Genomic DNA, 25072 nt, shown 5'->3' on the forward strand with positions numbered 1-25072 from the left:
CGTGCCTGCGTGGGTTTTCTCTGGGTACTCTGGTTTCCTCCCACATTCCAAAAACATGCGCGGCAGGTTAATGGAACACTATACATTGTCTCTCGGTGTGAGTGTGAGCACAGATGGTCATTTGTCTATGTGTGCCCCGCGATTGGCTGGCAACCAATTCAGAGTGGACCCCACCTACTGCCTGACAACAGTTGGGATAGGCTCCAGCACGCCCCGCAACCCTTGTGAGGATTAAGCGGATCAGAAAATGGATGGATCAATGGATGGATGGATGGATAATAATAATAATAATATTAATTTTAATAATTTATTATTATTATTATTATTATTATTATTATTATTATCATCATCATAATATTTATTAATTAAGTGCGTTAAGGAATTTGTGATTTTTTTTTCTAAACGTCACAGGTATAAATTACAGGGCACCGTAAGATTTGTACTGCAGAAGCTTTTATCGGTCAAACTTAAAAACAAACAACAAAAAAAACAAGAAAGTACCTGAAACACGTGATGTGCGAGAAACAAGTTAATGTTTTTAAAAATCAGCTTCAAAAATACATTATGGGACATACAAAGCTATCTCTGATTAAAATTTGCTGTTGACAAGTTTAATGTAACTCCGTTCACCCATCTATGCCAGCGACGCACAGTGACAAGCAAAACAATTAAATGCGCTTCCACTAGATGGCAGAAGGCAGCATACACCTGTTGCCATTCACACTCCGAGTGACTACATTTGAGAGTAAATACAGACAAGATCATCAATGTAGGTTTGTTTTATTGTTTGGTGGTGCTCCAAGAGTTTTTCGAATGTAATGCCTCGGCTCAGTTTGGTTGGAAAACACGGTCTGCGGACTACTGCAACAGTGCCACACATAAAGTGTGGTTTGAAAAACGATACACTGCTGCCCTCTTTGTTTTTTCTGTTAAAGTTGCACTTGGTACACTATCAGCGATTGTAGTATAAATATAGCGAAGGATAAACAACGAATGCAGTGCAGATTAAACATCCATGAATTTAGATGAAGAAAATTATGTTAAATAATGTTAACCATAAAATTGTCTTGAACATTGTGATGTAATAAAAAGTCAACGTGTCTATTTGCTCTGTACATTGGACTTCGGGTGCCTGACAGACAAAATACTGGGAACAGGCTATCGGTATCATCCAATCAGAGAGTACTACGAACTTTCGCTGTATTGCTGGATTTTACCCAATCATCGTCGTTGTTCTATTTGAGCCTGGCCAATGATTTCGCTGTATGTTTCCGGGTCAAGGCGACAAACGCCGATGATGTGTATGTTTTGTAGCCTTGTGGTGTATTAACAACAACTGCTGAACCAAAGTTTGCCCTTGTTTTAACCGGATATTTCTCGTAGGACATGTTGGAATGCCTCGCAGGTTCGTTGCAGGTTCGTTAACGTGTTGTTGATACCCGGTTGGTTTCCAGTCTCAACCATCCGCCCCTCACCGGGGTATAAGTAGAAAGAGTGGCGTGAACGTAGAGAATGGAGGATTTAGCCCGAAATTGCCATGGCGGTTGTGACGGCGTGGCGATACACTAGCGACCGTCTCCTCGGAGGATGGGGCCCGCTTCTGTGTGTCTTCCTGGGCTCTCTGGTGGCCCTGCTGACGCCCCTGGTCGGAGTGGAGGAGCAATGCCGTGGCTCCCCGAATGCCATCGCACAGTTTCGCTGCCGGCTGTGGGGGAGCTCCGAGCAGCCCCCAGCTGTAGAGACCACCGGCCTCACTGTTTCTCTCACAGGCCTCGACCTGCTTCTTCCGAGGTCCAAGCCTAGCAAAGGTACCCACCCACCTGCTGCATAAACTTCCTGCTTTCCATCAGTCAAGCTATTGAGTCTCTTTTTAAACATTACAGAGACTGTCTACAATGCAAGTGGTTGTAAAATCAGTGGATGGTCGATGTGTTCTGTTTTTTCCAACCTTCACCGAGTTAATTTAAGGCACATATTTTGCATTATAAAGTCTCACCACGAAACAAAAAGGTCACCAAGAGTGCTTAATGACATCATTTTTTTCTCCTGTTGTGATCTAGAGATGATTTTTGAGGCCCGAGCGGCGCTGCAGCTGGCTCAGGAGATGAAGAAACACGGCAAGAGGGAGAAAGCCCACAAGCTGCTGGTGCATGCACTCAGTCTGAATCCAGACTATGTGGATGCCCTGACCGAGCTGGGGACTATTTTGGAGGAGGAGAAGGACGTGGTGCAGGCAGACCACCTGTATTCCAAGGCTTTGGCCATCTCGCCTTGTAATAAAAGGGCACTGGTGAGCAGAGACCGCACGCTACCGCTGGTGGAGGAGATTGACCAGCGTCACTTCGGCATCATAGACAGTAAGGTGCGCAGACTCATGTCCATTCCTAAAGGCAACTCTGCGCTACGTCGGGTGATGGAGGAGACTTACTATCACCACATCTACCACACCGTGGCCATAGAGGGCAGCACGCTCACTTTATCCGAGATCCGTCACATCATCGAGACGCGCTACGCCGTCCCCGGCAAGAGCCTGCAGGAGCAGAATGAGGCCATTGGTGTGGACGCAGCCATGAAGTACATCAACACCACGCTGTTATCCAGGACAGGAACCATCAGCGTCAGTGACATCCTGGAGATCCACCGTCGAGTGCTGGGTTACGTGGACCCCGTGGAGGGAGGGCGCCTGCGCACCAATCAAGTGTTTGTAGGCCATCACATCCCTCCGCATCCTCAGGACCTGCAGCGGCACATGGAGGAGCTGGTCCAGTGGCTCAACTCGGACGAGGCCTTGCAGCTGCACCCGGTCGAGTACGCCGCTCTCGCGCACTACAAACTGGTGTACGTGCACCCGTTCGTGGACGGCAACGGGCGCACGTCACGCCTCTTGATGAACCTTGTGCTCATGCAAGCGCGATACCCGCCCATCACCATTCGCAAAGAGCAACGGGCCGAGTACTACGCAGCTCTAGACACAGCCAACGAGGGCGACGTGCGTCCCTTCATTCGTTTCATTGCCAAATGCACCGAGATTACGCTGGACACTTTGTTGATCTCAACCACTGAGCATGCAGTGGGACTCCCGGGGGCCAGCCAGGACCACGCCTGTCCTGATTGCAAACACACCATCCGTGTTCACAACTGATTTGGTGTTTGGAGGGCAACGGTCATGGTCTAGTTTTCACCCTAAAGGGTCATATTCATCAGCTCATGCCGGCTCTGTCTTGAATCTGCTGAACATTTGGAGTGGGAAGAGGTATTTTAATTCCATTCAAGCACAATCAGAAGTTGTCTTCTGGAAAAAGTGTCACTTTAGAAGCTTCGACAATTGACATTTGGGACCTCTAGTACAGATTTATTTTGGGAAGAACGTGAAAGCACTTTCATAGTTTGATAATTTATTTTATGCAAATAAAAGAAGTGGTATTAACGCTCACTTTATTGACTTTAAATGGACTTATCACCACATTAAGTATCGCACCTGGTGAGGTCAATATTTTTATTTTATGGCATGACATTTTTTTCAGCCTTCAAAACAAAGGGAAGACAAGGATTAACAAACCATAAACTAGCCATTAAGTTTTCCGATCAACACCGCCATTGTATTTACCGTATGAAACATCCACAGGCTAAACAGAATGTGTATTAAATATAACATTAGGCCACTGTGGTGAGCACTTTATATGGATTGTATTCCATCTAGAGAATGTTACAAATTGTCATATTTGTGTGTGTGTGTGTGTGTGTGTGTGTGTATATATATATATATATATATATATATATATATATATACACACACACACATCACATACTGTAACTTATTAACACTGGCAGAAGTGCATACATGGGAAATTAAATGTGAGTGCTTGAAATAAGTCAGCCTCAGCCAGTCAATTTATTATGACTCTTAAATTGTGACATTTTTAAGTCAAACCAAAAGTTGCCTGACAAAAGAGATTGGTGGACCATTTATCATTTAACTGTTGAAATGATTGTCTTTAAATCCACAGTCAAATTTTATTTATTTTTTTTACAATTCTGTTAGTAAGCTGATAGGTATTATCTTGTATGTACACACACACACACACACACACACACAGTATTCTACACATTGCTTAACACATTGTTGTGAATCCAATGTCCCACTGAAATAACAAAAGGTTGAGGTTGGGAAAATGGCGTCTACAAATTTTCAAACATATTTACACACTTGTATTACACACGTATTTAATAAAACCTGACGGCAACATTTAAACACAGCCAGAAACGGGAAGGAAGAGTAAAAATGACAAGGGTCAAAGGTGTTCTTGGTTAAAAGGAGCTGGTGGAGGGCAGCAGCTCTGCAGTTAAGGCAATCTCGCAGGAAAAATGACGAGAAGGCTGACATTTGCAGAAAGTCAAAGTCTCAAAATACTGAATTTTGCAAGGATCACGTGATGGCTTTCCATGTGAAACCAGCAAGCCTCTTTCTTCACTTCTTCAGAAGCATTTTAGCAAAGTCTGCATTGGACAAAGGCTTTGCATCTCCGGCACCTTCATCAGACGCAGTCCCATTCTCCACTTTGCTTGCTGACCCACTTTGGCGATTCAGAGAGCGAGGGAGCAATGACAATTGTGTGCGCCCTCTCCCTCTCCTGGGGGGAAAAAAAAATATTGAAAAAATGAAGCACAACTGTAAGCACTCGTGAAGATTTAAGTGTCCCGTGGTAAACTTACGAGCCGTGGACCTGGTGAGGCGTCGGGTTTGTGGTGGGCAGACTGGGCCCAGGTTTGCTGGTGTTTCTGCGAGGAGGGTTGCTAATAGCAACAGAGATTTTGTTCCCCTCCACATACATGCCATCCATTTTCAACACTGCCTGAGAAGCCTGGGCTTCATCTGCAAACTCAACATACGCCAAACCCTGCGCAAGCCCCCAATCAGAGAGGAGGTCAGCTGTGTCCTGATCACTCTCCTGCTCACTGTATTGCATCGGTATGTCTCACCTTGGGCTTTCCTGAACGGAATGTCACAAGACGAACTTCCTTGAGGGTGCCGTGATTCTTGCTTAGTTCTTCCAGTTGCTCCTTGGTGCAGGAAAATGGTAGCCCAGAGATGAAGATTTTGTGTTTTTCCATTGCTGTGTTGTACTTGAACATCTACAGAAGCGAAGTAGTCACATAACACTAAACAAAGGACATGTTTTGCACACAGTACAATGTTTCCCTGCTACAGTACACTGCGGATTTTTAAGCGATTGTTTGGGTTTTTGCAGTATACAAGGCAAGTTTAAGATGTTTTTTTTTTTCTGGTCTCTATAGTGGGTCTTGAGTGTATTTCAAATTTACCTTGAAGTCCGGGTTCTTGTTCTTGTCTACACATGGTGACACAAACATAGGCCTGCCCTCCACTTGCTGTCTGTCGAGTTTGAGGGCTTCAGAGACGGATTCAGAGCTTTCAAACTGCACATAGCCGTAACCCTTGAAGGTCCCTTTGTTGGTGGAGACGAGGCGAATCTGTTTGACGGTTCCACATGTCTCAAAGAGAGTCCTCAATCTGGCCTCGGGCTCATCCAGGGTGTACGACAGGTTGCTCACGAACACGCTGCTGTCATCATTCCGAAGCTCTGTTTTATCATCGCTCTGCTGCTGGGCGCTGGCCTGCTGGGCTTTGTTGAATCCAGGCCGCGCTGAACCTTTATAGCCAGGAGGAGCCTTCTCATGGAGATCAATCTCAAGAGTCAGTATGTCCTCCTCCTTGCTTTGCTCACCATTTCCTCTGTGTCGCTTCGGAGCTTGGTCTATCAACAACAGAGGAAACGGAATATGACCAAAGTTTTCCCACACGTTATAATGATGGTGTTTTGAAGACCACAACAAATCATTCACACTGACAAAACAGCAATGGCCTAAAATCTTCAAATGTCTGCCTAAGAGCTGTATTTGGAAAAAAAAAAAAAAAAAAGGAGCTGGTGGAGGGCAGCAGCTCTGCAGTTAAGGCAATCTCGCAGGAAAAATGACGAGAAGGCTGACATTTGCAGAAAGTCAAAGTCTCAAAATACTGAATTTTGCAAGGATCACGTGATGGCTTTCCATGTGAAACCAGCAAGCCTCTTTCTTCACTTCTTCAGAAGCATTTTAGCAAAGTCTGCATTGGACAAAGGCTTTGCATCTCCGGCACCTTCATCAGACGCAGTCCCATTCTCCACTTTGCTTGCTGACCCACTTTGGCGATTCAGAGAGCGAGGGAGCAATGACAATTGTGTGCGCCCTCTCCCTCTCCTGGGGGGAAAAAAAAATATTGAAAAAATGAAGCACAACTGTAAGCACTCGTGAAGATTTAAGTGTCCCGTGGTAAACTTACGAGCCGTGGACCTGGTGAGGCGTCGGGTTTGTGGTGGGCAGACTGGGCCCAGGTTTGCTGGTGTTTCTGCGAGGAGGGTTGCTAATAGCAACAGAGATTTTGTTCCCCTCCACATACATGCCATCCATTTTCAACACTGCCTGAGAAGCCTGGGCTTCATCTGCAAACTCAACATACGCCAAACCCTGCGCAAGCCCCCAATCAGAGAGGAGGTCAGCTGTGTCCTGATCACTCTCCTGCTCACTGTATTGCATCGGTATGTCTCACCTTGGGCTTTCCTGAACGGAATGTCACAAGACGAACTTCCTTGAGGGTGCCGTGATTCTTGCTTAGTTCTTCCAGTTGCTCCTTGGTGCAGGAAAATGGTAGCCCAGAGATGAAGATTTTGTGTTTTTCCATTGCTGTGTTGTACTTGAACATCTACAGAAGCGAAGTAGTCACATAACACTAAACAAAGGACATGTTTTGCACACAGTACAATGTTTCCCTGCTACAGTACACTGCGGATTTTTAAGCGATTGTTTGGGTTTTTGCAGTATACAAGGCAAGTTTAAGATGTTTTTTTTTTTCTGGTCTCTATAGTGGGTCTTGAGTGTATTTCAAATTTACCTTGAAGTCCGGGTTCTTGTTCTTGTCTACACATGGTGACACAAACATAGGCCTGCCCTCCACTTGCTGTCTGTCGAGTTTGAGGGCTTCAGAGACGGATTCAGAGCTTTCAAACTGCACATAGCCGTAACCCTTGAAGGTCCCTTTGTTGGTGGAGACGAGGCGAATCTGTTTGACGGTTCCACATGTCTCAAAGAGAGTCCTCAATCTGGCCTCGGGCTCATCCAGGGTGTACGACAGGTTGCTCACGAACACGCTGCTGTCATCATTCCGAAGCTCTGTTTTATCATCGCTCTGCTGCTGGGCGCTGGCCTGCTGGGCTTTGTTGAATCCAGGCCGCGCTGAACCTTTATAGCCAGGAGGAGCCTTCTCATGGAGATCAATCTCAAGAGTCAGTATGTCCTCCTCCTTGCTTTGCTCACCATTTCCTCTGTGTCGCTTCGGAGCTTGGTCTATCAACAACAGAGGAAACGGAATATGACCAAAGTTTTCCCACACGTTATAATGATGGTGTTTTGAAGACCACAACAAATCATTCACACTGACAAAACAGCAATGGCCTAAAATCTTCAAATGTCTGCCTAAGAGCTGTATTTGGAAAAAAAAAAAAAAATCCCTTTGCTGCCGACACTCAGCAATGTGCAGCACACTGTAGACAAACCCATTTCATTGTGAACGTGTCGCAAGGGCTCGAGTCGGGCGCGCAATGCTAACCCGAAAAATGTTGAATTTGAGAGTTGAGGTCAAAAGGCGCATCCCATGGGAGAGGGACTGGCAAAATGATCTCAGTGTGCTAACAGCAACCAGTGGGAAAAGCATTTGTTACTTCCACCTCCAAAGACGGACACGCTTGCACTGGGATGCTGTTCTCCTTGTGCGTGGTCCTGCGGTGTGCACCACAAAAAAACAAGTGCAGTGTGAGAAGGCCTTTGGAGCCTGTCCCAAGTTGATTTTGGCCTCGGGGTACACCCTGGAGTGGTTGCCAGCCAATCATAATTGTTCCATAGATAGGTTGTATTATCATGTTACTTTTAGGAGAAAACGCTTGAAATCTCAGAAAATCCGAATATTTCATGATTATTGACGCGACACGGGTGTCTTGCTGTGTATCCAATTTACCTGCATGGTCAGTCCACTCATCCTGATCGAGCACGTGCTCTGCTTTCCTCTTCTCCCCAAACCGACCCCCCTTCTGAACTTTTTTCTGAGCCCTCTTCTCTGCCTTGGCCTTCCGCTTCTGCTCAAATTGTTCCTCCTCTTGTAGGGCTTGGATGGCTTCTTTCTCTGCCACCTTAAAAAAACAGCCAGAGGATACTCACGAGAGTGAAAAACCTTTAAAAGACAGACATGCTTAAACAAATGCTGCTCTCAGCTTCCGACCTTTGCCCGTTGCTCATTGACTCTGTTGAGGCGAGTCTCGGTTTTCAGGACTGCCACATCCCAGTCCTCCAAAGAGCCTGGATGCGTAGACGTGTCATGAAAATCTCCCCAACTGCCGTATCCAGTCTGTTATATGAGAGGGGGAGCTCACCTTGCACTCTTTCAAAGGTGAGCAAGACCTCACACACGTGTTCTGGGTAGTCAGAGGTGCACTGGACGGCTCTGTGAAGCGCTTTTCGACAGTGGAGCGAATCTCCATAAGCTCTGGAGAGAAAGTACCAAATACAAGTGATCAGACCATGCTGTAAAGTTTGTTCGATAAAGCACTTTTCAACATGACACGCGCTAACAGACCGTTCGAGGTTATAGTATTCCAGCCACATGTTGGCATATTTGGCATTCCCTTTTGTCATGATGCTGTCCCACAGTTCTCTGGCTTTTTGCATGTTTTTACAATGCAGGGCCTGGGAGGAGGACGGAAGAGACAATCAAATAAAACCAGCCCCAAAGGGCTTCACAAGCCCACAGTTGTTAGCATATTTGAAAAACCTGAAGCAGACTGACAACGACAATTACGAAAGAAGGCCATCCATTCAAAAGAGTTGTCAGAGTAACAAAACGTACCTCTATCCTTGCCCAGATTTGCATGATGTTGCAGGAAGGGTCTCCACTTTCCCCAAATCCTTGTATCATGACAAAACAAGTCAGAGTGGAAATTCACATGAAACTTGAACCTTCTGAATGTGATTGGCACCTACTTTCTTCAACATCTTGTTTCATGTAGTCCAAACAGCGCGTGAAGGATCCGCGCAACTCCTCCAATTCTTGACTCGACTCTGTGACGTGGGGGGAGGACACCAACAGAGACCATGCATGAACGTTTCCACCCACAGACTTGATCAAGTGCTGCTCTCACCTTGGCTGAAGTCCACACGTCTCCTCAGGTAGTCGAGATATACCTGCCAGATCGCCACGTAATCCGTCGCTTGAATGAACCCTGCATTGAGAGCCTTTTCAAACAAATCTGTGGAAGACAGCAGGTTCTCCTTCAGTAATCATTCTCACAGACATGTCAAATGTGTGTCAACGAGTCCTTGCCTGAAACAGTTTGATGAGTGCCCCCATGCCTCTCAATGGCTTGCAAATAGCTCTTCCAAAGACTCATAGTCCACGGGCAGTTTCTGACAGCACGATCATGAGTGGAGAGAACCAGATCTTTGATTTTCAGTTGACGGTCCTAGACAGGCCAAAGAAAACAAGGCAACAGTAATTTGGACCTTCAGGGGGTACCCCGCCTACCACCCGTGGACAGCTGGGAGAGGCTCCAGCACGCCCGTGACCCTCGTGAGGATAAGCGGCTTGGAAAACGGGTGGCTGGATGATTTTCTTAGACCCCAAGTCAAAACTGACACTGTTTCAGTTATAAAATCACAACCAGTTGCTTTGGTCGTCCACCAACATAAACGTTCACGATTTTACAAAACTATTTGACTGAAACGAAAGTCATCTGAGGAGGAGATCATTTTCAGACACCAAGAGTCCTAAACCAAGTCAATACTCACAAGATATGTAGCGTATTTGGTCCACATGTCCGGTACCAGGCAATTGTCGATCAAAGTCCGCTCAAACGTCATCTGGATGCGGGCCGGGTCCCCTTCTTTCATTTCAAAGTCGATGTAGGCCTGATACTCGGCCAATTTAGGCGTCTCTGCCACTAACTGCAACAGGACAGCCGAATAAACCAAGGTCCACTGTTCAAAGTCAGCAGCTCAGTCAAGTCTGAAGCCTCATTGGTGGTTGCTTACCAGGGACTCTTCAAAGGGCTTGTACTTCTCCCTCTGCTGCAAAGCACTTTTGTACTGATGCACAGTTTCCTCAGGTGGCGCATTGTCAGACCATTCCTCATACTCTGCATATGTTGCCTCCATGTCTAAGAAAAAAAAAATTGTAATAAACAAAAGATAAATCACTTCTGTACATCATTAAAATGATAACGCAGAGATGTGTTCAGTTCGGTTTAAATTTGTTAAAGGGTCTCAAAAAAATATTTAGCGAAAAATAGTTTGCTTTTTGTTTTACTTTGTTGCTATTACTCGCTCTTCAACATTGAATGTGAGAGTTGATGCTCAACAACAACAAAAATTCTCAACATGAGTCATGCACACTTCTTCAGGCTTGGCCAGCCCACACAAACTTCTGCTGCTGCTCACTGTCCAGCACGCCATCTGGAGGACATCCTTACCCATTAAGGGGATGGCCAGTTGGCGGCGAAACAGTGTATGGATGCGCTGAAGCTGCTTGTTCAGCAGCTCTTGCTCATCGTGGCTGGGAATCTTGCCAGGAGGAGGCTGAAAGGAAAGACAATACAGAGGATGAACAACACGAATAAATGACTACACGGCACGTGAGCTCACCCAAATGCGTTAACAAAGAGAAATGTCGCTGATATGATGGAAAGGGAGACAATATAAACCTCGATGGCGTCGGACATTTGTTTAAATGTCGCCGATGAAGACAACACTGACCTGTACCGTGGCCAGGATGGCATTCTCAAATTCTCTGTACGCCTCCCACACCGTTTGTCCCTTGGTCATGTGAAGCCCAACAGCTGTGATTGCTCTCTCGAAAACGGATCTCACCCTTTCAATGCCACCTGGCGAGCCCATGCCCCCAATGGAATACTGGGCATATTCCAGCCAGATATCGGGGCCTGAGTGGAAGAAGAAGACACTCAATCTCGGGATTTTGTTCTATCTAGATGTGGAATCTTTGCTTTGCCAGCATGCACTTACAAATGTAGTCTTTTATAGCCTTTTCAAAAAGTTCATTGACTTTTTCTCGGTTTGGTTCTTCTTCAGTCATGCGAATCTCATCCTTGAGCCAGTCTAGCCAGATCTCTGTGGTGTTACACAGAGGAGGTCAGGTATATAATTCAAACAGATCAACTTGTTTGGAATCTGGACTTGCAGTAGGTATACATCTACCTTCTGTGAGAGGAAAAAGTTCACTCATCTTCTGTCTCGCCTTTCGCAAACGGATCAGCTCGCCCTCATGCTTCAGTAGTTTGATGAGGTCAACATGGCAGTTGTAGTCAAAGGCATTGATCGAGAGCTAGAAATCACAGAACAGTACAATTCAACATTTGGGGTCTGTATCTTTTTGACAAGCTAATGCTTGGGATCAGATGCGGTTCTCAAAGTGACAGTGAGACACTTATGGTTGAACTCATCTTTCTTTCATGTCTTTTTAGTATGCAATTGCACAATTAAGCGTGCTCAGTTCCAGCAAGATATCATGTTTTTTAATTGTTTTGTAGTTATGACCAGGATTTAGTCTCTTTCCTGTAGAGTTTCTTCCCTGTAGGGAGAAAGCCAAAGAGAAAGACAAAGAGAGAGAGAGAGAGAGAGCGAGAGAGAGAGAGAGAGAGAGAGAGAGAGAGAGAGAGAGAGAGAGAGAGAGACACACACACACACACACACACACACACACACACACACACACACACACACACACACACACACACGCGCGCACGCGCGCAGGTAGGCAGGCAGGCAGGCAGGCAAACAGATTGGCTTGGTCATTCATAATATGAGGTAAACAAAAACATTTATATTTTATTTTATATATACCGGTACTCATAATCTCTCAAGGGGAAATCCAAATCACACTCGGATGAATATTTTGTGTTGCACACCGCACAGAGCACCACATCACACAAATGCAGGCATGTGGGTCAAGAAGTCTGAGTGAGAAGTCAATAGATTCATCAAACCTTTAACAAAATGCATTTTGAAAAGATTGATGTGTTTATTTTACTATTTTGTTTTAGATTTTAGAACTGTATTTAATACCTAGTAGAACGAACAAGTGCTAAATAAATAATTACTCTATGAAAAATAACGAAATCACAATTTGGGGGAAAACAGCTACATTTTGCAAGAAATATTACAGGACTCTTGCAAATGCTCAGTGCGCACCCCAGATACACAGCTTCAGTCTACCTTGCTTAAAACTCCCACCTTCCACTTTCATGTCATTAAAACTGAATTAAGACATATCTTTCTATTTCTACAACCTAGTGTCGTGGTTTCTGCTCAAGGTTCGTGTGAAACGTGAGTGCGTGTAGAATAATAAACTTTATTGGGTTTATTTCCTGTGTTGCTGACGGGAGAAAGTGACTTCGACAACATTTAGGACACTGACCCAAATATGAAGAATTGTGCATTTAGTGGCACGTGGCCATTTGCTCATTATATTTGTCCTCTATTACTTTTTTCGGACTCTGATTATTCGGCTTTCATGCTAAAACTGTGACGTCACAAAGCAAAACGCGCGGCGCGTGTACAGTCACGATCAGCTAGCATCACGTCACGCCAATAAACGTCGCAAATGGAATAACTTCACCCAACAATTTTCTCTTCTAATTCTACGCGAGCGCAAATTGCGTGGCAAGCGTTCACTCGTTAAATTGTCGGCGACTGTTTCGTACTCATTCATTCGCGTTCAGCTACTCGGCTAGCGTCACTACATTTAAGAGTTACCTGCTCTTCTAGGCGTTGGATTTCGGCTTCATTTTCTTTCTCGTCCTCTGACGTCTCGTCCTCTTCGTCGTCCGAATTGTCCACTCCCATGCCTTCTTCGCCGTCGCTCTCCGAGTCCATTTGCCGATCATCCATCTCCGCGTCGTCTTCTTCCATATCTTGCAAATGCGTATGCTCTGCGTTGCTCGCCGCTGCCATATTGGAAAGGCTGTCTGCCTGGTAACAAACTGAAACATTCCCCCAGTCCTGAGCTATCAGAGCTAACGCGAGCCACTAGTGGGCGCTCTTACCCTTCCTCCGCCGACCTCAGTGTTTATAAACAAACCTCCTGGACTCGTGTTTGCTCGTGCGTTTCCGGAACTTGTCGGTTTCTGAACATGGCGATGGCCTTACGAAAGTCTTCGTTGTTGTTGAGCGGAAGGTTGCTCTGTCCGGAGCTAAAGATTCTCTGCTCATATCACAAGAAGGTAACCAAATGGACCGTTTTGACGCCTTTCCAATTGTTGCAACGAAGCTCTCGCATTTTGTTAAGTTGTATGCTCATGTGCGTGCTGCCTGTTCGGTTCAGTAACTGTTTAGCATTGAATCGATATCCTTGAAATCCAGGTTAAAGTCTATCTCCTCGTACGTCTACAATGTTACCAATGCATTTTGGTGTCACGAGTAGGGTCCAGATGACACATACCCGCAAGTTACCTGATAGTATTACTAGTGCAGCACAGTAGTGTACTAGTGAGGTTGGTTTGCGGGTTATAGAAGGCCAGGCGTGTAGTTAAAAAAAACACGTTACACGCAAGATTGTTATCCTAGTGCGTGAAATCTTTCTGTTTGAGGACAAAAATGATATGAGTACATGGACCTGGTTATTCTGGATATCAAGTTATACAAACGTGGCTAAATAAATGCCTATTTCGTTGCATTATAATGATTCCCAACTGTGAGTGATCAGCAGATTTTAAATCCTTCTGAAGGTTGTAGACCACTACGAAAATCCAAGAAATGTGGGCTCTTTGAATAAAAATGCCAAAAACGTAGGGACTGGTTTAGTGGGCGCTCCGGCCTGTGGCGATGTCATGAAACTGCAGGTAAGTGAAGTGGTTAAAAAACACGATAAACTGGTGCTGTTGGTCAAGCAGATCAACTGCTGTATTGTTTAATCTCCAGATTGAAGTGGATGAAAATGGGAAGATCGTGGATGCCAAATTTAAAACATTTGGCTGCGGATCAGCCATTGCTTCGAGCTCTCTGGCAACTGAGTGGGTGAAAGGGAAGTCGGTGAGTCTACAAAGAATTTAAACATTTCTGAAAAATTCTTATTTGGATTGATTGAGATTGCTCTGTCCTTTTTCCCTACAGATCGATGAAGCTTTGAGGATCAAGAACACAGACATTGCAAAAGAACTCTCCCTTCCACCAGTCAAGCTTCATTGTTCCAGTAAGCACACGATGTGAACAGATATTTCAAAGCAGAAATTGATGCAACATGACAGATGTCAATAACAGTTGCAAATGTATATATGACAGGCAGCACATCTCAGTGCAGTTTTAACCGCTATTTGGTAGGAGTTCAGTTGACAAACCTTAGCCTAGAGGGAAAAGAGCGTTTTTATATGGAGGCATCAGAACATGGCCATGCTCTGTCCAGAATATTCCAGCGCATTTAAATACAAACTCAGACTTAGAAATGCTCTCACTATTCGTTCTCTTCTCCTGTTTCAGTGCTTGCAGAAGATGCCATCAAAGCAGCCCTGTCTGACTACAGAATAAAACAGAACAAGGAGGAGCAGGGTGTCAAAGCCAGCGGTTAATTTCTCATCATTAAGTATCCATAATGGGTCAGTGTACCTCAGGGAAGTGTCAAGTATGTTGTCACAGGGCTGCACAGAAAGTTTTGAACCCTTTCTTCCTTCGGGATTATGGATACTTTCCTCTCTTTTCTCTTCTTTAGTGTAACAAACCTGTTGCTCAATAATATTTGCAGTTGTGATGATGCAATAGTAACTTTTTTTTTTTAAAACATCATCACATACTTACCAAATACCATCTAGACAAAAGCAATATGATATTCGGCTTCTTCAATTGTATTCATATTTGTGATGGGTCTGCGTGATGGAGATTTTGAAACTGGAAATTAAAGGTCAATATTACAATAAATCAGCTGTGTTCCATTTGTGCTTCCGAAAAGCTTGAATTTGATGCACCGTTTATAATAGAAATAAAGCCTCTTGTCATCAGTCATTTGAAAACTTGGAAACATGATTGTGACCTATAAACCTGTACAACTCAACTGAGAATTTTTTTTTTTTTTTTTGAGAGGAAGTAAAAACATACTGGCTGCACAGGTGTGCACACCCTCCTAACTCGGGATGTGGCTTTCTTCAGTGTTAATGCCCTCTAAGAAGAGCCACTCTGGCACTGAAGAACCTTTTTTTGCACGAGGAAAACAGCAGCATGAGCAGGAGAAACATTATACTCAAGCCTGCCGGCAGCCAAATGAGCACCCAGTGAAGGAGGTTGCGGGCGGACAAGGTAGTGTCATTCTTTGTGAAAAACGAAGCTCGTGTCCCTGTAAGATGGGTTGTAATCTGAGAGAAGTGAACGGTGGTCTTGTCTTTGTGCCTTTTTTCCTCATAAGGGCTTGGAGTTGAATGGGACACGGCAATGCTTTGGGCTTTGTTAAAGGTCAAACAGTCCTGATAAGTTAAAGTATGCAAAAATAAGTGCTCATCTATAATGCAACTCATACGGACTGTTTTCACAATGGCTTTATTTTCAGGAAGATGGCCAGCAGAGGTGTCTTCTGCTCTCTGCTGTGCCGACCATTCTTCCAGATTTTTCTCCTCCACTGAAGTCGGGACCCAAGATGACACAGGATTCACTATCAAGGCCTTCAGCTGAAGTGTCATGTCGTTTGGCTTGAGGATACCAGGACAGATTGCCGCCATCGAGAGGTTTAAAAGCAGATGGTAAGCGAGGTGGCTCGGCTCAGTGCATTCCAAGTCTGTGCTAGTCATCTTCGACCAGCTGCTTAGCATCCAGTGGCCTCGATACAAAACTTCACACTCGCACATCCTCTGGTTGTGGATACGATCCACAGATTGGAGATGTGGTCCCTTGTCGAAGTTGCTGTCCAAAACAGAACGTAAGCAGTTGCTGCTGATTTTGAATATAAGCACATTGAGCGAGGTGGGCAGAGAGGGCAGGCCCAGGGCAAAAATGCAGTTAGCAGAAACGTCTAAGTGGGTTAAAAAGGCAGGTAGATTTGGAGAAAAGCTGGTCAATTTGTTGCCCTTCAGCATGAGGACCTGCAACTTTTTCAGGTTTTGAAGCGCCCCTGGCTGGATGGCACGGATGTGGTTGTCTCTCAGATCTAACAGAGTGAGGTTCCTCAGTTGCCTCAAGGCACCTACGGTGATGTAGGTGATGCGGTTCTGTTGTAGAAACAATTCTTCCAAGCTGGGCGGGAGGCCTCGGGGGAAGCGGACCAGCAAGTTGTGACTGAGGCTGAGCTCCTGCAGGCTGGTGAAGGGAAGGAGTAGGTGGTCCACATTACAGAGCCTGTTTTTTGCCACTGACAGGACAGCGGTGTTGAGAGGGAGTGAACGTGGAAGCGACCTAAGGCCCGAGGACTCACACACAACCAAAACTCCTGGGCGAAGACAGCAGCAGCCGATGGGACAAGGACGTGTAGCAATACAGACTCGGGAACAGATGCAGAAGACCAGAAGGATGCCGTATTTGGACAACATAATGAATCACTGCAAGAGAATAATAGCAGTCGAAGAGTAACACAAAGCAAACAATATGGGGAGCCACTTGGATCTATTAGAACTGCTCTTACCGTTCAATGTCCCTCATGCCTTCCCCGTGGAAATTAACAGGTTTGTGTCCTTCCGGTCTCTTTTAAAGATCCTTTCAATGGGGAAAATTCCGGGCAGATACTCATGAAAGTTTAAAAGCATGTCTTTGAGGTGCTGTGTTACCTGTTGTGGATTCTTAAAACATTTGAGAGCTCCTTCTGTTCTCTGCAATACAAGAAGGAGTCCAAATAACACAGCATGTATTCATGTTTTAGAGAGTCGTACAAGTTGCCAGCTGTGCTCAAAGCAAGCTGGTTGACACCCTACCATCTGGTGATCTCTTAGTGGGTAGTTCGATTTTCCTCGAATTATTTAGCACCTGATTGACAAAAAAAAAAAAAAAAAGTGGGAATGTGACTCAAGATTCACCTTTCACATTCCACTTCATTTATTGCTTTTTAATTTGTTGCATGGCATGCGGTTGTCTTATTGACCCAAGAATTAAAGATGTTTTATACTACACTCCAATGGTGTAGTGGTCTCCAGAAAAGTGGGTATACCCTCAATTTTCACTTTTTTTTCAATAGTCCGGAAAAACACCGTTTTACAAACAGTGACATATACGAAAAATCTGTCATTTGTATTTTCTCACCAAAATTAGCCTGACCTGATTCGGACCAGTTTGTAGTTATTCCCGGTAACACAAACAGCCTGAATGAATGTAAAATGTAATTATCAATATTTTCAATGAACAAAAACATATGGATTTACAACACGTCAACAGTGATATACTGTGTACTCCAGACAGAATTGCCTTTTGCGGTTTTCACACCGCACTGTCTAGAAGGCAGCACGATGACTCTTAAACCAGTACACAAGTACCTGTATACTTTCTCTACATATTATATACGGTATACACCTGTGTGTGTGTGTGTGTGTGTGTGTGTGTGTGTGTGTGTGTGTGTGTGTGTAGAGTATATAAATATGACAAAAAACATTATCCACAGTTTTATTCAACAGAAGTGAAGCAAAGAACAGGAGAAAAATGAAACACACAGCCCTAGAGAGATGCATACAAGCTGTCAAAATTAAGACTTGTACAAACTGAAAATTTCACATTTGAATGAGATTCTTTTAGTTGTGCTGAAACAAATGGAAACACTCGGATAATCTGCAATTTGAATCGAATCAGATAAATAATTCCCCTAAAATCCCCACTCATATATTGGCAAATAAAGTGGCACTATTGAAACAAAGCTATGGTCCATTTTTCAAAACTGTTGGTAATTTGATCACAAAAGAAGAAATATATACTAATCAAAACTTCGATAATTTACTGTATACATAAGATAGGCAACATGAAAAAAAACAAGTTTACAAAAAAAGTAACCTTTTGACAATGAGCATGAACATATGATCTGTAGTCTAATACATGCATTTTTGAACATCTTTCTTTGGTTAAATGAATGTCATAAGTTGTATTTTTTTGCATGAAAAGTTAGGGAACTAATGAGATAAATGTAAAAATAATTAAAAAAGACAAGCAAATACATAATAAACATATGCTGAAAGTGTCTCTAAAGAAATGTTTTGAATGTAATCAAGACATTAAGTTTCATGTCAACTCGTAGCACCAAAAAAAAAAAAAAATCACTCTCATGCTGAATTGTCTTGATTGCATGTACAGCAGGACATTATGAGGAGATTCCTCTGTCTTGGCAGGCATTGTGTTCACACTTTAACACTATTTTAGTATTTATATTAGGCAAACATATTTCAATAAGCACTCAGGCTGCAAAGTGTATGTATAAAATGCATTTAGAGTTTATATATTATTTTTCTTAATTACTCCAGAGGGATTGTTGAGTTAATGAAATAGCATTGCTGAACATGAGGACATCAACTGTGTTTATAATAGTACAGTATCTCGTTTGTATTCTTTTTCATATATAATATATAGTTATATAAGTTCGCCACCCACATTGGGTACAAACTAATGTAAACCACTACAAGAGTTGTATCCAAAATTTAGCATTTACAAGCATGATAATTGTCAGATTTGATTGACAAAAGAATAACTGTAATGCTAATTCTGGCAGTATTCTAAAGGTGTTTCTAAAACAACATAGCAGCTTGATGCAATATATTAAAAATGATAAAACTCGGTAATATTGGTAAAATCGAGGTTTACTAAATGTTGTGGCCAGTAAGCGTGTTCAAATTTATTACCATACAGTATAGCATTTATTCAAGAGCTTTGGTATGCATCTTAAAGTCTCTGTAAAGTGAAAATAGAAATGTATCATAAATTGTCCATGTTGAATGATTAAAAAAAAATCAAGCCGTTAATTTATTTTTAAATGCTGTGGGAAAATACCCCAAATGAGTGAAACCACACCCCCTTATATTTAAAAAATAATAATAATAATTGATGCTCCTTGGACAAGCTACTTTCTTATGCCTATATATCCGCTTAAAGCCTCCGGGGGCTGCAATCTATCCAACGTGGTCGCCGCAGGACTTCTCCATGTCACGACTTGAGGCGCAAGCCACCAGCTAGCTTACAAGCTTTTCAGGGCTCCTCTCAGCCGGTGGATGGTCAGCAAGCTCGCCCGTCACCCCCTCGCTTGGGAATTGAAATATTGACACCAGGCTATTCTATGGCTCCCAGGAAAGACACATTTTCAGGGTGTAGGCGTAGCTAATGAGCTAACTGCACGCGATAGTGGTGGGAATGGGCCGAATAAAAAAAATATTGAATCGCAATTGTTGTAGATAACCACTGATGCAGACAAGGGCGCAAAACCAAAATGGCGAATAACACTTCAACTGTATATCTCCAAAATTCAGTACTGCGTATTTCTCATTCTTTCTCCATTTTCAGCAATTATCTTCAAACATGTACAATATATTTTGAAACAAATCACTGAATTCACTTTAGAGGGTCTTTAAGAAGCATGTAGTCAATTATACTTTGTCCTAACTGGTATGACAAAGGAGCACACTATTAAAATGATCAAGGCGTACTAGTAGAACGGCTGTGTTATATTGGTAACATGCTTTCCGTTTCTACCTTCAAAGCCATTTGAGCATGTATTCAAAATCTTTGATATCTCTCTTAACGTCTATGTACTGGTGTGCTCTACAACCTCAATAGTAAGACGAATCACCACATTAGAAGAACAACCGGAGAGCGTTAATAGAATGTCTTATGAGTCGTCTTTTTTCCACAGCTGTATGTCATTTCTGTACGCTAATAGGATAACTTTGACATTCTAAGAGGAGAACTGAATGTTATTTGTGAGGCCAAACTGAGATGACATCTGCGAGCTACTACAAGTGAAACACTGCTAGATGTAAACGAGTAGAACTTTCTAATGTCAAATAAATGCTCAAACACCTTTCCTTAGGTTCCTGTTTGCTGTGTCAATGCAATGCGAGCAGCAGGAGTGAGGGCACTCTAGTGGTGGGCCTTCTTCAGATGACAGGTGCAAACAGGCTGACTGGAGGTGTGCTGCACCTCCTCCCTGCGCTTCGTCTGCTCTTTGTGTTTGGTCTCCTCTCTGCGATTCTCCACTTCCTCGACCTCCCTGACCTTCCTCACCTCTGGGCGTGGTGACGACTTAACGTCCCTGCCTCTCTCTCCCACCAGAGCCTTGGAAGGCATGCGCAGGTTCTTGGGCGAGGCGCTGCTCTGCATCTGGACCCTCTTGATGTGGTCCACAGCGTACGGTCTCTCCTGGAACTCGTTCGGACCTCTGTGTACAACGTTTTTTTCCGCCGCGTACTTGGTGGAAGTTTGAGGTGGGGCCTTGTAGGCCGCCAGCTTGCGCTTCTGACTCATGGCGGAGGCGCAGCAGATAATAAAGACCATAACGATGAGGAGAGAGGTCACAACAATGATGATGAGAAGATTCGCCTCCAGGAAGTCCACCACTCTGGTTAGCACAAAGTCCTTCAGACGGATGATGGTAGTGGTGATGGTGTTGGTGAGCGTGGGGGTGTCGGAAGCGTCGGGAACATGGGTAGCAGCGCTGACTTGAACAGGTGCACGAGTGGAGAAGTACTTTGGGAAGAGGAACTCCAACCCGTCATCACCGCTAGCATCCATGGACACGTTGTAGAACATGGGGGTGCCCCGAGCCACGCCGCAGCACAGTGACAGCAAGGTCACGCAGGCCATATGGAAAACCAAGCGGGATGTCATTTTTCCTGCAACATCATCAAAACAATTAGGTACCATACAAGTTGTTAACTCACAGCCATTTTGCTCAAGGTAACGTTGTCTTTAAGCCCCAAAGTTACAAAGGGCGTATGCTCTGTCCAGGTTAGCGCGTCAACCTCACAATTGAGAGGTCCCCGATTTAAATCTTGGCTTTGTGAGGTTGGTCTGTTCTTCCTGTACTTGCGTGGGGTCTCACCCAAAGTCAGCAGGGAACTAAAACCCTAATGAGGACAATTGCCATATAAAATTGTCCATCCATTTTCTACACCGCTTCTCTTCATTTGGGTCATGGGTGAGTTGCAGTCCAAGGGCAGAGCTATGTGGGCTCTGCTCCCCCCCCCCCCCACTGCCACCCCCCATGTCAAGATTTTGATATACGTCTATCTGTGATGTAGATATTAGTTCCATTTTACTAACATCTCCACATGGTCACATCACCCTGAGATACTCGGCTGCGCTGCCGCCGTGCATTAGAAGTGACCATCAATCAAAGTGTTGACACTATCGTGAGCATTAAACAAGATTATTAATTTCGCACCTTTGAGAACGGCAGAAGTCATTGTTTTATACCATCCATAATCAGGGTCTTATGAAATAAATGCACACATGTACTAATCTTGCCCAACACACTCATCATCATACGAGAAGGAACAAATGTAAGTCAAAAGCAATCACTCTGATTGGGTGTTAGCTTCGCAGATCAGTGTGATAGAAGTAGACTATAAGATAGTAGGCCTACATAAAAGCAAAGAAATTGCAAAGAAAAAAGACATTAGCTTGTAAATTAAGCTCAGCTGAACATCACTTTTTGCTTAGACTTGTTCCTGTTTTTATGATGAGTGTTTTGGGCAAGGTTCCGTATACGTGTGGTCCTGAACCTAAAAACAACAACCCGGTCTCCATCTGTAATGTGAACCACCTTGATTCAGGTTTTTCTTCCATTTCCCATCTCGCAGCAGATCTATTTTAGCAGGCAGCAGAGCCATTACTTATTTGGGGTGGAGACAGTTACTTTGGTTCTGCGGGCCTTATAATTTGTCGAGGAGAGAGAAGCCGCCCATCCACCACACTAAAGCCAGCAGGAAGTTAGAGTCCAGGTTGTGCGCAGAGGCGTGGGACAGCAGTGGCTGCGGCCTCTATATTTACACTGGGCACCAGCTGCTGCGGGCTGGTGCACAGAGAAATATGTTGACTTGCTGAAAGAAAAAAAAAAAACCTCACATCTAAATATTATTTGCCCAATACTTTTTCTACACTATGCTTGCTATAACTCTTTCAGTTCCGCAGAGAAAGTGTGAATATTTAAAATGTTAGAAAATGCAAGATAGTAACAAGAGCTTTTGGGCTAAAATAAAAATGTCGAGCCTCTTACTGACACAGCACAGTGTAAAAGGGCCTCCCTGTGTGGTCGCATACGCACACTCAGCCTGATGGTTTTCTGTTCAGCTATAGGACTGCTCTAACCCTTCAATGCCCGTAATTAAGGCCATAATTACATTTACTACAATATGCCGGTGCGTCCACACTTAGTGAAATACTGTATGTACGGACTAGAATCACGCATATAGTCAAAGAGATGAAAATCATTTACATTGTGGGTATTTAGATACCTGTACAGAGTAATTAGATGCCACTCCAGACCGTTCAGTCACTTTTTGGGTCAGAGTAGGATTTAAAATTACATAAGGGTACAAAAATCAACAATGGTGGTGGAAAGTAGTATTTAGTCCTTGAATAAAGATGAGGGGTTTTTTTTAGGATGTCTTTGAAACAGTCCTAATACAGAAATATAAGCATATCATACTGATCCGATATTTTAGAGCAAATAAATTACAGCTGAATGTGTTTATGTAGTTACCAGGAATGCTCATTGCATCAATAGCATCACAGAAACAAATCAGATAACATGTCAAAAACACAAGCACATGAAGAAACAATGCACATCTTTCGCTATTCATCCAATCCATTCAACTCAAAACTTGAAAATAATCCTAATGGAAATCCATACTTACACGTTCTGCTGGTTGATGGTGTAAGCAGGACCACAGTGAGCTGAGGACAGAGCAGGGGGGCAAAGAGGGCAACACCAATGTGAAGGAAGAGAGGAGGAGAGTTTCCGAGCATTCCCGTCCCTGTTATACTGTAGCAATTTTTTCAACCGCTCCCAGGAAAGTGATGTCCGTCCCTCTATTTTCAGCTTCTCCTCCCTCCTTCATTCCTACTCGACTTCATGACATGTTTGAGATACAGGGGCGCCATAAGAATGAAAAAAAAAAAAAGTGACGATGATGATTCGAAGGCACAAAACAGCACTGTGTGGCTTTGAAGTTGTCCGGCCGAAAAGGGATCATCTTTTGGGCTCAAATCCCCTGGCTGAGGTCCTATCGAATCGTTTTACTCTGCATTTTTTTTTCTCCCAAGTGCAATACAGGGGAATGTATGTAGAAAGGAATATTTCTGCACATGCACAAGACAACACCAACTTTGAGTAGAGCATGATGCACCGGCTGCTTTACAGGGACTCATGTAAGCAATTAATAGTTCAGCTGATTATACTTCACTTTACAATGACCACGTTGCATTTGGTACCAGAGGCCCATGTTTCAGGGTATTTCTGTCCACAGTGGGGCGACTCCCAAACCTTCTATGTCTCTCTAATTATATGGCCTTGATTACAGCCTGTCTCTGCAGTGCGTACATGACCGGTACAGGGAGAAAGCAAGCCTCTCATCCCAAAACACGTGTACAGAGCCAACATTTAAATTGAAAGGCTTCTAGAAAAGCACTTATCGCAACATATGAAGAATCTGTATTTGGGTCATTTCTTACTTAATGTGATGGTGGTCAGAAATCAAGGCGGCAATTTACTAAAACTTTCCACTTAAACATGCAACTAGCACAAGATTACATGCAACACTTACTACTAGTCACTTTTAAATACTACACAAACAGGTCACTTAAATCATGTATTAGGTTTGACTAGTAGCACAAATACATGTAATTTTGGAAATAAAGGCTAATTCCAGTGGATGTACAAACTAAGGGGACTAATAGGTTGAATCAAATTTGACTTCAAAAAAGCCAACAAGGAAAGTTCATTGTAGTGACATTTCCTAAGTTTATCAACTAAACTGTTGAAAGGAGCGTCAGTGATTGCATTCAATCAAATCACCCAGTCACAAGCTCATTTTAAAAAGTCTTTTATTTTTTTTTTTTGAATCAATGTTTTGATACTTGAAGCAAGAAAAATAAAAATGCTGAGCACACCTCGGAGTGAGGTTTTAACCTGGTTCATTTTCACTTGATTTTTCTTTGATTTTCATACATGGCCTCCAGTATAACAGAGGTTACATAATGGCAAGGTGCAGGGAACACAAACAAGGAGAAACATTTAAAACCCACCAACCCTAAAAAACAAAAAACAAAACCCTCTTCGGCACAGCAACAAAGCAAAGGAAATGAAATTAAAAAACACACACAAAACATCATTTACACAGCTTGCACTCGTTTTCTCGACCTTAATACAAACATACATCTTTCGACTGAACAATTTCCAACCTACAGCGTCCCTTTGGATTAGTTATTTTATACTACTTTTCTAAGAAACCGAGCTCAGGTGCCAACAGTGCAAGCAAAGCACCAGATAGTCATGTCCCACTAAATTCCACCCACCAATATTGGCCTTTTATTTATTTTAATGGCTTGTAATGTTATGCTGCTATTCCAAATGAAGCGCAATAATACTTGCTGTAATTATGAGATGTTTCAAAGTAAAGATGTCATCCAGGAAACAGACTTGTGGAGAATCCCAAGTGTGATGAACTTGCACGTTTTGGCACCGTTTAGTTTCATATCTTCCTTTTACTATGTGACTTTAACTACACGCGCAAATACACAACAGTCCTCTACAAAACATCTGCACAGTCGCGACTATGGCACTTTCAGGGCTTTACAGAGGCAACAAATATCGAATGCAAGTGACAAACACTTTTTACCCGTCTCTTCTTCCCAATGGGAAGCAGATGGAAAATAATGAAAATGGATCTTTTCTATTAACTCACGAGGGGTTCCTGTACTGTATTGGGGGAAAAAAAGTGGATGCACGAAGAGGGACATAAGCACAGCTGGAATGAGAAATAGGCTGAAAAAAAAACCTTACAATGAATAATCAAACAACCCA

The 25072-nt window shown here is 43.5% G+C and overlaps 7 protein-coding genes across 7 annotated transcripts in view; 3 read left to right on the plus strand and 4 right to left on the minus strand.

Moving 5' to 3' along the window:
• The window catches only part of LOC109511099 (adenosine monophosphate-protein transferase FICD-like), a 5982-nt gene extending 2549 nt beyond the window's left edge, over nt 1-3433 (plus strand). The window contains exon 3 of the mRNA XM_019861855.1: nt 3237-3433. The gene's annotated coding sequence lies outside the window, so the exon portion shown is untranslated. The remainder of the gene's footprint in view (nt 1-3236) is intronic.
• On the plus strand, nt 1161-3433 carry ficd (FIC domain protein adenylyltransferase). Its single transcript, XM_019861846.1, has 2 exons — nt 1161-1808; nt 2061-3433. Exons 1-2 carry the CDS (start codon nt 1538-1540, stop codon nt 3140-3142), a joined length of 1353 nt encoding a protein of 450 aa, XP_019717405.1. The 5' UTR covers nt 1161-1537; the 3' UTR covers nt 3143-3433.
• Nucleotides 3434-3870: 437 nt separating this feature from the next.
• Nucleotides 3871-6069, minus strand: LOC109510260 (squamous cell carcinoma antigen recognized by T-cells 3-like). Its single transcript, XM_019860446.1, has 5 exons — nt 6055-6069; nt 5323-5961; nt 4981-5133; nt 4714-4898; nt 3871-4631 (listed from the first exon to the last, which is right to left on the minus strand). The coding sequence occupies exons 1-5, from the start codon at nt 6067-6069 to the stop codon at nt 4469-4471; spliced, it is 1155 nt and encodes a 384-aa protein (XP_019716005.1). The 3' UTR covers nt 3871-4468.
• Nucleotides 5941-13092, minus strand: LOC109511083 (squamous cell carcinoma antigen recognized by T-cells 3-like). Its single transcript, XM_019861832.1, has 19 exons — nt 12868-13092; nt 11311-11437; nt 11119-11223; nt 10852-11036; nt 10569-10674; nt 10132-10256; nt 9889-10044; nt 9425-9563; nt 9243-9350; nt 9085-9162; nt 8951-9009; nt 8681-8790; nt 8478-8590; nt 8327-8403; nt 8066-8237; nt 6947-7398; nt 6605-6757; nt 6338-6522; nt 5941-6255 (listed from the first exon to the last, which is right to left on the minus strand). Exons 1-19 carry the CDS (start codon nt 13063-13065, stop codon nt 6093-6095), a joined length of 2811 nt encoding a protein of 936 aa, XP_019717391.1. The 5' UTR covers nt 13066-13092; the 3' UTR covers nt 5941-6092.
• On the plus strand, nt 13089-15017 carry iscua (iron-sulfur cluster assembly enzyme a). Its single transcript, XM_019861867.1, has 5 exons — nt 13089-13334; nt 13839-13952; nt 14032-14142; nt 14224-14302; nt 14587-15017. Exons 1-5 carry the CDS (start codon nt 13245-13247, stop codon nt 14673-14675), a joined length of 483 nt encoding a protein of 160 aa, XP_019717426.1. The 5' UTR covers nt 13089-13244; the 3' UTR covers nt 14676-15017.
• A 234-nt stretch (nt 15018-15251) lies between these two features.
• On the minus strand, nt 15252-17178 carry LOC109510271 (SLIT and NTRK-like protein 6). Its single transcript, XM_019860457.1, has one exon. The coding sequence runs from the start codon at nt 16614-16616 to the stop codon at nt 15252-15254; it is 1365 nt and encodes a 454-aa protein (XP_019716016.1). The 5' UTR covers nt 16617-17178.
• A 484-nt stretch (nt 17179-17662) lies between these two features.
• On the minus strand, nt 17663-25065 carry LOC109510991 (uncharacterized). The gene is made up of 2 exons (XM_019861714.1): nt 22905-25065; nt 17663-20879 (listed from the first exon to the last, which is right to left on the minus strand). The coding sequence occupies exon 2, from the start codon at nt 20872-20874 to the stop codon at nt 20128-20130; it is 747 nt and encodes a 248-aa protein (XP_019717273.1). The 5' UTR covers nt 20875-20879; nt 22905-25065; the 3' UTR covers nt 17663-20127.
• Nucleotides 25066-25072: the final 7 nt, after the last annotated feature.

The sequence above is a fragment of the Hippocampus comes genome, unplaced genomic scaffold (genome assembly GCF_001891065.2).
Source record: "Hippocampus comes isolate QL1 unplaced genomic scaffold, H_comes_QL1_v1.1 scaffold147, whole genome shotgun sequence".
In the NCBI taxonomy this organism is placed as follows: domain Eukaryota; kingdom Metazoa; phylum Chordata; class Actinopteri; order Syngnathiformes; family Syngnathidae; genus Hippocampus; species Hippocampus comes.

Coding starts and splice junctions, on each gene's coding strand:
- ficd (XM_019861846.1), top strand. CDS start 1,538: ATGGCGGTTGTGACGGCGTGGCGATACACTAGCGACCGTCTCCTCGGA. Junction 1,809..2,060: donor GAGGTCCAAGCCTAGCAAAG/GTACCCACCCAC, acceptor GTTGTGATCTAG/AGATGATTTTTGAGGCCCGA.
- LOC109510260 (XM_019860446.1), bottom strand. Junction 5,134..5,322: donor ACAAGAACCCGGACTTCAAG/GTAAATTTGAAA, acceptor TCGCTTCTGTAG/ATGTTCAAGTACAACACAGC. Junction 4,899..4,980: donor TCCGTTCAGGAAAGCCCAAG/GTGAGACATACC, acceptor GGGCTTGCGCAG/GGTTTGGCGTATGTTGAGTT.
- LOC109511083 (XM_019861832.1), bottom strand. CDS start 13,065: ATGGCAGCGGCGAGCAACGCAGAGCATACGCATTTGCAAGATATGGAA. Junction 10,045..10,131: donor AGCCCTTTGAAGAGTCCCTG/GTAAGCAACCAC, acceptor GTCCTGTTGCAG/TTAGTGGCAGAGACGCCTAA. Junction 9,564..9,888: donor CCAAATACGCTACATATCTT/GTGAGTATTGAC, acceptor TGGCCTGTCTAG/GACCGTCAACTGAAAATCAA.
- iscua (XM_019861867.1), top strand. CDS start 13,245: ATGGCGATGGCCTTACGAAAGTCTTCGTTGTTGTTGAGCGGAAGGTTG. Junction 13,335..13,838: donor TCTGCTCATATCACAAGAAG/GTAACCAAATGG, acceptor ATCCTTCTGAAG/GTTGTAGACCACTACGAAAA. Junction 14,143..14,223: donor AGTGGGTGAAAGGGAAGTCG/GTGAGTCTACAA, acceptor TTTTCCCTACAG/ATCGATGAAGCTTTGAGGAT.
- LOC109510271 (XM_019860457.1), bottom strand. CDS start 16,616: ATGTTGTCCAAATACGGCATCCTTCTGGTCTTCTGCATCTGTTCCCGA.
- LOC109510991 (XM_019861714.1), bottom strand. CDS start 20,874: ATGACATCCCGCTTGGTTTTCCATATGGCCTGCGTGACCTTGCTGTCA.